This window comes from Nematolebias whitei, chromosome 18 (assembly GCF_014905685.2).
Source record: "Nematolebias whitei isolate Nwh7 chromosome 18, NemWhi1, whole genome shotgun sequence".
Classification (NCBI taxonomy): Eukaryota; Metazoa; Chordata; class Actinopteri; order Cyprinodontiformes; family Rivulidae; genus Nematolebias; species Nematolebias whitei.
Genome location: NC_056515.1, coordinates 24,529,957 through 24,541,731, shown reverse-complemented (window position 1 = coordinate 24,541,731; position 11,775 = coordinate 24,529,957). Strand labels below are relative to the sequence as shown.

Genomic DNA, 11,775 nt, shown 5'->3' with positions numbered 1-11,775 from the left:
AGAATAAAATATTTGTGATGGTAGATGGGGCTGCTTGTGTTTTCATTACACCCTTATAAGCAGGAATGTTTTTATTTGTCAACCAGTGGGCTCACAAATCTCAGCTACTTTTATTTTGTTGGTCTAAAGCTGAAAAGGTTAAGAAACTACAATAAATCAATAGCAGGATCCCAAACAGTAGAAATACCTATCCTGTTATTGAGGTTTGAAGGTTTTACATTCATTTTAGGGTACATGTGAAGATAAAACATTCAAAGGCCTTTATGACAAATTAAAGAAATGTTTAGGAGCAATACTAATATCTTTCAGAATCTGTTAACCAAACAATATTTCTTAACCGTGAAATGACATTCTCAGTCATGTTGTTGCAAGCCTCTGAAGCTGACATGTCCTCGTGTCCTCCTGTAGTTGTCAAAAGAAAAGTATCATCTTACGCAAGACGTATTTTTATCCCGTGTTGTTACACAGACTGCCTGCATGTGTCTGGACTCCCAGGACAACACATGGCGTGACATCTAATCACAGTCTGAGTGTGAGAAAAGCAGCTGAATGATGCAGGAGTGTCACAACAAATTAACTAGTCTGACATCAATCAAGACCTGCTGAATGCTCAGTTCAAGTTCAAGTCCTGAATCAGAATCAGACTCTGCTTTATTGTCGTTGCACCGAAGTGCAACGAAATTACATTTCAGAACAGCCCAACAGCCCGTCTGAGTAAAACATAAACAACAGACATGAAAGACGGAGGTGTCTGAGGCTGTGGCCTCGTGGGAGGCCGTTAGATAGGAAAAGAGAAACACGGGGAAAACTTCAGCACAGAAACAGCAACATACTGATGACATCATAAAACTTATATGCATGAAAAAGGCTGACGAAGGTGGTGAGTTTGTCCGTGGACACTACCAGATAGTCCCCTAGTCTCGTTAAGAGATGGTGCAGTGTCTATCAGCTGGCTCAGCTCTGATACAGGTCCACAGATGTCCTCGGGATGGAAGCGGGTAGAGGAGGGCTGAGCAGAGCTTCTTGTTCCATAACATCCAGGAGAGTTTGAGAGCTGGCCAATTCAAGGCCAGGCTGGGTCAGGCTGACTCTGCTTGATTTCTGTCTACCTTATAGTTCTACTGGTACATCTCAATGGCGACTACAAACAGACTCATTTTGTGGTCAGCACCGCTGGAGTGAGCTTGTAGCTTCTCCAGTGTTGATTCCTTCCCACCGGTGAGTTTCAGGAGCCGCAAGTAGCATGTGATTCTCAGAAATCGCGTCCAGCTTACGGCTCAGCTCACACAGCATCTGAGTCTGAGTGCTCACCGCACGGCACATTCCTTCACAAAAGCCGAGCAGAACCGCTGCTGATGTTTTCCGTATTTGTCGATATGCCAGGTAACCGCCATCTCCAAAAAGCAGAAATCCTGTTATCATAAATTCAATTATGTACGCATCTTCAACATCCTCAATGGACAATATACACTATCTTCCACTGCCCCCAGGAATCCATCGTGTATCCAGCTGCAAGTGTCTCATCAGGGCAAGAGGGCTCTCCTTCTCCCTGTCTTGTCATTGGAAGAATTTTATCAATTGCATTGAGAGACCAGCTGACCAGATCCATAATTTACAATTTGGAAGATATGTAAAGAGAGGCTCTGATAGGGTTCACAGGACAAAGAGCAGAAGGAGGAGCGGGAGGGAAAAGTGTCCGCCTTCGCCGAGAGCAAGCAGAAAAAAAGGGCTGAAGAAAAAAATTATGTAAAGAAAAAAAAGTTAGAAGTTCATCATCATAGCGTCAATCATGTTATATCCTCTGTTACCAGAACGTTGCTTCATCATCTTCATTTCATCACTGATAAAAATACCTAGGAGTGTGTGTGTGTGTTTGTGAACGTCACAGACAAACAGCAGCAGAGAGACGGGGGGATTTCTTTCAGGTTGCTCACAGTAAATTGGTCAGCTCACTTTAATGCTCGACTAAGCTCCTGCCTCATTGCACTGTAACTGATGCAGGCTGGGAACGAAGCGATGGATTGTACGTCACAAGTAACTGAGCTCCTTTGTTATGATCTCATCAGATAAGTTTCTGTGTGTGTAATGATCGTGATCCGGTGTCAGGAAAAAGTTCAGTGACGCTACGGACCCAAGTTATTTGTACTCACTGACGTCAGAACTAAAAATACACGGAAGATGTTAAATGGTCAAACACAGGAAGGTATTTTACTGTTACAACTTTAGCCCTTTCATTTTAAAATTAGATTCTGAAAACAATATGGAGAAACAGTGAATTACAACTACTGGCAGTAATGATGGAGTTAATCTTGGAGGATGTTTTTCAGTTGTTTAATATTGTATAAAAGAAAATAAATAACAAACATGCCACACAGCTATTCTTTTTTAAATCCTAATTTTCTAAGAAATAATCTAAAAAAGGAAATATGATTGTGATTGTGAAAAAGCTAAAAGCCGTCACTAACACAAACAGAAAAAAACAAAGTGACAGAGTGCTAAAGAACCGGTGAGTGGATGCAAGTGTCATGTCAGTAAAGACAGTCATTACATCTTTAATAAATACCAAAGTGTGCATTCTAATTTCTGACCCTTTTCTTATTCCATCAGTTGAAAGGATGTTTGTTATAATTATGACTTCATTGTTCAAGATAAGCACCTTGTTGAAGGACAAAAGACGTGCAAACTTTCCTTCAAGAAAGATACATAATGTCATGGCAACTATGGAGTGCCATTTGTAAAGTTACAGTCAATAATTAACAGCAATATTTTTGGTTTATTTAGGCTTTCATAAGAACATTTTTTTTTCAGTCATATTTTCACCATGCCATTCATACATTTATAAATGTCATAGTTCCACACTAAATATTTAATTTACAAGATACATATTTAATTTCTAACCTAAACATTTAATTCCTAGAGTAAATATTTAATTTGCTATCTAAATATTTAGCTCAAACCTAAACATTTATTTTCCAAGCCAAACATTTAGTTTCCATAATAAATATTTAATTTGCTAACTAAATATTTAGCCCGGACCTAAATATTTAACTTCCTACCTAAACGTTTTGCTTGCTAGCTAAATATTTAGCTTGCAAACTAAATATACCTTTGCTTAACTTGCAAGTTAATTTTTTAGGTCTGTCTTAGCAAACTATTTAGTTAGCAAATTAAATATTTATTTTGAAAATTAAATGTTCAGCTTGGAAAATAAATATTTAGGTTGAGCTAAATTTTTAGTTAGTAAATTAAATATTTACTTTAGGAATTAAATGTTTAACTTAGAACTTAAATGTTTAGTTTGGAAATTAAATATTTAGCTTGAACAATAAATATATAGTTAGGAAATTAAATGTTTAGTTTGGAAAACAAATATGTAGTTTGGAAATTAAATATTTAATTCACACCTAAATATTTAGTGTACCAACTAAATAGTAAATTTGCAAGTTAAGTATTTAGTTTGTAAACTAAATATTTTGCTTATAAATTAAATATTTAGTTGGGAACTACAACATTTGTAAATGTATGAATAACATGGTTGAAAGTAAGACTTTGAATTAAAAAAATATATTATTAAAGGCTAAAAAATAACAAAATATTGCTGTTAATTTTTGACTGTGTAACTTTACAAACGGCACCCCCATAGTCAACACCTGAAAACAATCACTCTAGTTGAAAATCTCTGGTGGAAATTGAAGAAAAAATATTTATACATACTGTAAAAGCTGTCATCGAGAAGGCTCCAACCTTCAAAGTTCATCTGGCAACAGAAGTCATTTTAAAAATATTTTTTCATGAAATAATCATTTTAGTTTAAACAACACCATGCAAGTATGGCATAAAAGAAACATTGCATGTGTAACACTGCAGTATGAGGCATGTAATAATTCCTGTAAACCAAGTTTGGTCACAAAAACCATCATCACTGAGGAAATGTTCATTTTTTACAAACTGTTTACACAGGAGCCACAACATGGGGTAATAATTCTTGTTTATTTTGTGTGTTTTTTTTTGTTTTTTTATCTACTTGCTGCTTCGTTTCAGGAAAAGGAAGGGCTTCTCCACCAACACCGTGAGAGCACAGCTCACCACCAGTGTCAGCACCAGGTGGCCGAGGAACAGGTACATCTAGAGAGGGCGGACATCCAGTGGTCCAAAGACATGAAGATTTCAATAAACTACTCCAGTGTTTTGGCTAACTAAGATAAATAATTGGAATTACTAAATTAAAAAGATGAAATGCTCACAAAGTTGATGTCAGTGTAGTGGATCGGGGTCTCCTGCAGGCCGTTGTAGAGGATGATGAAGACAGGATGTATTAGGTAGCAGGCAAAGCTAATGTTGGAAACAGGAACCCAGAAACTAAAGGATAAAAACTTATTGATAAAACCTGAAAAAACAGAAGCTGAGTCAGTGCATTGTATTTTTTACATCCATGGCTTTTTACTGAAATATGAACAAAGTGGGAAAAAGTCTGGAAGTTGTTGAGAATCTAAACAAACTTCATCAGGAGTTTTTAAAACTTTTTTTAATGTTTGAATAAAAATGTGATTTGTTTACCTCCGTAGCCGTCCTCACAGGCCAGTATGATCCAAGTGACAGTCAGGGCCCAGACCGGCCTGTGGAGCCCCTGATACACAGCGCGAGGCAGTGATGGGTAGGTGGGGGTCTCCTTTAGGAGGTAGGCAAATCCAACCAGTGAGGCCATCAGTGACAAACAGCAGAACCAACCAAGTGCTGCCTGCCACTGATCCAGAAGAAAGACAAGCTCAACGTGGCGATAATTAGTTGGGTGGAAATTAGTTAGAGGAAAACAGTATTTAGAAAACACAAATTCTGCATTTTACCACAAAATATATGATTTGAAAGAAACATGTGGGTGGTGATATTGTGGTTTGAGCTTGTTTTTACTGCAGCTAGGCTCGAGGTTTTTGTCAGTATGTTGTGACATTCTGCGTTATAATGGACACAGAGTTCAAGGAAGCTAAAGTTAATCAGCTTCAGGGGTGCTGGGTGAAAAATATGAAAGGTTTGCAACTTTTATTTTATTTTATTTTTGTCCCAGAATACAGCAGCTTCAAGGTGAAATGCTATGCTTTTCATTTCCTGGAATATAACTTTCATTCTTGCAGTCATGGTCCACCAATCGTGTCTTTTTCCCTTAATTTGCACAATGAAGACACATTTCTGTTTTACTGAATACAACCACATCAATAACAGGTAATTGAAATAAATTAATTTAGTTACAAAAAATTGTTGGAACTAAATGAATTACTTTAGGTCATAATTTCTGTTTAATGTTTTGTTCAAATGAGCGTGGTTGTTTTTTTGTGCTAAGCCTCCCTTTAATTTTTTTTTGGAGTGGATCCATCGAACCTTTGATTACTTCCTGTCTCCCAGTCAGTTCACCAGCAGGCCTTGATCTTGAATAATTCATGCTTATCTTTTTGTTCGCTCCTTCTTGTCCACATTAGTCTTTGTTAGCTGATCTGAAGATTTGTTTTTGGTCCTTCAGTTTATGTTAAAGAGCATTAATTTCCTCCTGCCTGTGCCTCTTTGCTTGTTTGGATCCTACACGTCCTCTTTCACTAAAAATAGAAAGCTATCTCTTAAAAAATAATTTATCTTTTTTTAGATTTAAAAAAAAAAACAAAAACAAAACCTAAGTAAGAGTTTTTCTCCAAAGATTTCTTTCACAGGAAAAAGTTAAATTTGATTTACAGAGAACACAATAAAAAAAAATCTACTATTCAAAGCCTTTTTGCAGTATCAGCATTTTGCCAATAGAGGGCGGTACAACTCTTTATATCACTTCCCTGCCAAACCACAACATTAATTTGACCAAAAAGACACTGAAACAATAATACATTTTTAGAATAGCCCAAAATATCTTCTGAGCTTAGAGTATGGATGGAGGTGAAATGAGCAGGTAATAGTAAATAAAACACTTGTAAAAATTCAAAAGAAGACAAGTAAAAAGTATTTTTGTCCACTCCGTTCTATTGAACTTTCAATTTCTGAAAGGGCATGCGATGGACTTGCAACCTGTCCAGGGTGTGCCCCGCCTCTTGCACAGTGATGGCTGGACATGGGCACCAGTGACCCCCGTGACCCGAAAAGGAAGAAGCGAGTAAAAGATAATGGATGGAATTTCTGAAAGGTTGACAAACTTTAAAGAACTTCTGTAAGGTGTAGAGTTTCTATCGAAATAAACCCTTCGTCTCACCTTGTGCTTTAACAGCTGATCTTTCTTTGCTGACAGGTAAATTCCTGTCAATATCCCTATTAGAAATGGTCCATATCTCGTGTAGGGTTTCACATAGTAATACAAAACATAGTTTTCTGATGTCCTGCAAGAAGAAACACAATGAGCACGGGTCAACCTAAGTTATTTGAACATTGTAATTGCATCTTACATTGTAGACGGCTGGAAGACTGGCAGGTGGAGGTGTGCAGTAGTGACAGCACTGGCCACCGTGGACATCAGCAGAAGGCCTCCCACTACAACTGCAAACACATTCCTTTTGCTGAGGAGTAAAAGTCAGAATGGATGAAATTCAATCGTGAATATGAGTTTTTAATCCCGTTAAAAAATGTGGACTCACAGTCTATAAAAATAGACCAACAGAGGAGTGGTGGCGTAACACTGGAAGTCTAAAGACAAGTACCAAGTCCAAGGAACGCACTGAGGGGAGATTTGAAGTAAAATGTTAGGAAATATGCACTTAGAGCTCAAATGAAGAAAGTTAGTAGGTTTCAAGGTCAAACGTACTATCTCATGGACTGGGAGAAGATTGCTGATCAGCAGCAGGTTAGCCCACCAATACGTTTTACAATCCATCATTGAAGCCATAGATGGGAACCAGTAGGGGCCCCATTGGAGCAAAGAGATGAGGCTGATAGTTAGACACATAGTGAACAGATGCAAAGGCTGAATCCTAGGACAGAAAGACAAAGGAAAACAATTTGTTGTGCCAGTTGCTGAATTTGGATTATTATTTAATTGGATTATTTAGCTGAGGTAAGATGCCTTTTAATCCTCTTGAAGAGATAGTTTGCAACCAGACCGAGGGTCAGTTTGTCTTCAGCCTTGTCGATAGACTTCAGCAGAGACCTGGCACTGAGCAGACCCCTGCAACACAAACATAAAATGTACAGTTTCCAACTTTTTATATACGTCCTGGTAAAAGTAAAACCGCCCTCGCTCTAGTCTTACCCCAGTAATAAGAAGGAGTCCACAGCGAGGAAAACAGGCCCACTGATGGTAAATATATATACTGGACTGTTTTCAACTGTTTGTCTCCAAGTTTTGTAGTTATCTACAAGAACATGACAATGTAAATACAAATTATTTGTGAGTGATCAAATGACATTTTGACTGCCATCTTTCTTTCGTACCCAGGTTGCTAATGACGAGGAACTGTGTGGAGTGGCCACAGATGATCCACAGCAGGCTGAGGACACGTATGCCATTGAGCGAAGAGTAGCTTCTAGGTGGGATCGAGGATGAGGAGCCGAAGACCCTCCTGCAGGTACGCTGTAGCGAGAACGCCTGAAGGCATTCGTGCACAGAGCGTTGAGAAATACACCACCGAGCAGAGCTGAGGCGGTCTACAAAAAGAGGTTGATGGGTAAGGGTTTGTTTGGAACGAATGGACTGTAAAATGCACATTTTACGTACTGTTTTCTTCTGATGTGCTGCCTTTTCTTTCGCTGCTGGACAGGCCGTTGATCCTGGGAGTGCCATAGAAGTTAAGGCCACTGTTTAAAGGAGGAAACTCAGCTGTAGGATCCGTTCTGCTCCATTCTGATCTTGTTACGGCTGTGAAAAGGGTGGCTGCAAGAGGGACGGCTAGCATCACGCAACACACAAACCTGCAAGACACGAGAACCAGTTTTAATCAGTGATGGTTGTTTTAAAAGACAAATACACAGAGTTCTGAACATGACAAGAAACTAATCCTGTTTGTTTTCATTCATTCAACCTTTATTTATACAGGTTAATCCCATTGAGCCTCTGGGACTCATTTACAAGAGAGACCTGATTTTAACAGAGAGTGATGACAACAGTGGAACAACAATAGACAACCAGAAAGGATGCATACAAATTGAGTTTTTTTTTAAACAAGTGGAAGTAAAATGGTATTTAAGAGAAAATGTGACAAAAAAAACAGCTAGGTTGTAAGACGATGAGGCTGTAAGAGTGATATGAATACAACCACCGTGAAATCTAAAATATGATTAAAAGGGATGCATTTAAACTAGAAGTTGGGCAAAACTTGTTTTAATAAGCTCTAGGTTTTTGTTTCCTATAGAAATCCCTTGGTGTTCGATTATTTTGGATTTCCGAATTATTTTAAATCTTTTGAGCAGATGTTTGGATTTGCTCATTAATTCAGCTTTATTAAATGATAAACTTTTATTTCAGCATTATAATATTGACTGAACTCTAGCGGGAAATTGTTGGACTCTGCAAATCTCTTTTAGCTCAGGTAAACATGACTGCTTGTAAAAAAAAATATATATTAAATGTCAGTTTCAACATAGATAATGTGGCCTTTCAAAATAAAACTTTCTTGGTACAATATAAATTGTTATGTTACAAAATATATTTGTAGTATAAACTCATAAAATTCACTACCTGTCTGGTCTAAGCCTAATCTTAAAGGGATAATTCAGATCTTTTTAGATTCAAGCTGTTTAAAATTAAACAACAATAAATTATTGGTTTTGGCCACATTTGGGCTAACGGTTAACTTGCTAATTTGGTCAGAAGTTTACAAAAGACAAACAAATGTGAAAGATGGACGCGTTTATCCTCAAACCTCATGTAGACATTGGATTTTAATTCAGTTAGATGCAGGTTTACAACAATTATTTTCAATTTATGACACATTTTAGCCAATATTTTTTATTTTAACTCAACAGCTCCACTTATTCGTCATCTTGAAAGAAATGTCTTAGTGCTGGCCCTGTAAGGCCATGACAAGGGGAGGAGAAATAGATCATTTACTGACATGCAGGCAACACCAGATGTTTCAGGCTCAGGTGCGTCGGGCAAACAGTGAGACATGATCATCTCCTGAGCGGACGTGTTGCTCAGGATGGAAGGTAAAGGAGGAACGAGGGACATCGAATGAAACTGAAGTCTGCCTGTTTATAAATGAAATGTTACAAGACAAACATAAAAATATAATGCTTCAACAGAAATTACTTTTAAAATCACTCACCGTCCAATACCAGTGTTTTTACATCCTCTTCCCCACAGGAGTCAGGAACGCAAACACCCACAAAATAATGGAGTGCCCCCTGCAGAAGAGGAAAAGTTACACAAAACCAGTTTCTTTCTGTTGCGTAACATCTGTACCTTTACATCTTCACTGACTGTGATGGTGTTTATTGATATCACCTGCTTCAGGAACACCTGGCAGTACTGTCCAGAGAAGCCGGGACCGACGGCGGAGCGGCACTGCTGCAGCAGACCGGGCTGGTTGACGTTGCCTCCTTCAACATTGCTGCCCATTTTTCCAAATGCATCGTACACTGTGAGTAGACACAAACACATCTACAGAAATCACAAGACTTTAGGTTTATTGAGCACAGAAGTTTTTATTAAATTAAGCAAATTTTTGAATGAAAATTGAATTTTTGAGATTTTTCAGTCTGGTTTTAAACAACTACACAGCACCAAAACAGCCTTGATAAGGGTCTGTAACAACATTCTTTTAGCAAATTATTCTGGTCAGGTTGTGATCCTTGTACTCCTGGACATTACCGCTGCTTTTGACACTGTTGACCACAGTATGTTTATATCACAGTTAGAACACTGCAGTTGGGATTACTGGTACAGAATAAGAATGGTTCTGTTCTTATCTGAGCGACAGGAGTTTTTGTGTTAATGTTGGTAATAGTTTATCTGCTTCAGTGCCTCTTTACTGCGGGGTCCCGCAAGGCTTGATTCTTGGACCCCTTCTATTTTCATTGTATCTGCTCTCCTTGGGGTATATCCTGAGGAATCATTTGTTTCATTGCTATGTTGAATATTGTCATATTTATCTGCCCTTAAAACCAAATAGTTCATGCACAATTCACCCTTTGTTAAAATGTTTTGATGACATTAAGACATGGATGGCTTCAAACTTTTTAAGTTTAAAAAATCAGAAATTTGAAGTTATTGTTTTTGGCTCTAGCTCTACTGCTGTCTCTGTTCCTGTAAACCTTGACTCCCTTCAACCGTATCCTAAACAGTCTGTTACAAATCTCAGGATGGTTTTAGACTGATTATTAGTTCAATAAACAGATTAAGCATGTTCTACAAAAAGCTTTTTCCAGTTAAGGCAGATAGCTAAGCTTAAGTCAGTGTTGACCAGATCTGACCATGAAAAAAATAGTCCATGCATTTGTTACGACATAATTTTGACTTGACAAAAGCTCTCAGGTGATCTATAATATCTACTTTGACTTGAGTGTGACTGCAGGAGAAAACAATTTTTGTTTTCCTATTTAACTTGAATATATCAGTGTTTTGCCTGATGAACAGCTTACTTTTGCACCCTGCCATGTAGGAAATGAGGTGTTCATAGTAAAACACTTAAGCTTGTTTTCATGGTCTCAGAAGATGTTCAGATATCACCTGAAAAGATCTGAATCCTCTTCAAGTTTTGCATCTACTTACAAGAACTCATTTATCCATGAAACATTGTGATTATTCATACAAATTTTCAACTGCTCTGCTGTACCCGTGCGCTTTGCACAATAAATGTCAAGGTCAGTTTAAACAGCAAGTAAATTGTTTAATATTAGATAAAAGATTTATTGTTACATAATCTGAAATATTAAGAGTTGCAAAGTAACAATCGCATTGATATTTACCTTAAGTACTTTATATTTATATCGTCATTATGACATGATGTTATATTTGTTAAACCATCATAACACATTAAGAACATGAACATATTTAAAAACTAACTCACCTGTCCTGTCTCTCATTTTAAAGTCCAAGATGAAACTTATTCTGCTTTTATAATGTTTCACATCATAGAACCACATAAATAAATGACCTCATTGACAACTAAATTAATATTTTAACTAGATGTTAAGTTTTGAAGCCCCCTACTCCTAAGAGCTGATTTACCTCGCTCCAGTCTAATTCCTGTATTATAACTGTTCCTGCATTTGGTGAAAGCTAGACGTAATAAATAATAAAGACAATATTTTTCGAAATGCATCTTGCAAAAGGCAACAAAACTTACTGAGAACAGCATATTCCTTTGGTTTGTCTTGGTTAATCTCCCAGAGGAACGTGTTGATGTCCTTCATGCATCTTTGCGATGAATTGCAGGTCTGCAGGTTTTCTAGCGCCCCACAGACTCCCACTAACAGAAACAAGACAACCCAGCCAGGGGCCATGTCAGGACTGACTGCATCATTTCAGAAGAAAAGGGCCTTAAATAAGAACATAAATAACTCATCACCAGGTGAGAAGAAGTGTGAAATTAATTTTCACATGTTGGATGAAAAGAAAAAAAAGGTTTTGGAAACTTTGACTTGTCCGCACCTGTTTAGTCTTATAAAAACAGGATTTAGTCTCTCAGAGGGACAAAGGCAGACTACGTCACTGTGTCACAGGAACACGAATGAAGTTCAAGCCAAATTAAGACTGCTGGCCTAAAATCTTGAATACAAAAAATAAAATGAAATGTTTTTATCATTCATCCCTGATAACTCAAACACAAATTTGAAATAGATGAATTATTCTCATCCAAATTTCTGCTAAAT

The 11,775-nt window shown here is 37.5% G+C and overlaps 1 protein-coding gene across 1 annotated transcript; it reads right to left on the bottom strand.

Annotated features, from left to right (window-relative positions):
* Positions 1-4,020: 4,020 nt before the first annotated feature.
* Positions 4,021-11,406, bottom strand: oacyl (O-acyltransferase like). Its single transcript, XM_037691997.1, has 15 exons — positions 11,250-11,406; positions 9,407-9,540; positions 9,228-9,306; positions 9,015-9,150; positions 7,679-7,872; positions 7,396-7,608; positions 7,214-7,316; positions 7,028-7,129; positions 6,770-6,935; positions 6,603-6,682; positions 6,414-6,524; positions 6,224-6,347; positions 4,558-4,744; positions 4,245-4,387; positions 4,021-4,125 (listed from the first exon to the last, which is right to left on the bottom strand). Exons 1-15 carry the CDS (start codon positions 11,404-11,406, stop codon positions 4,021-4,023), a joined length of 2,034 nt encoding a protein of 677 aa, XP_037547925.1.
* Positions 11,407-11,775: the final 369 nt, after the last annotated feature.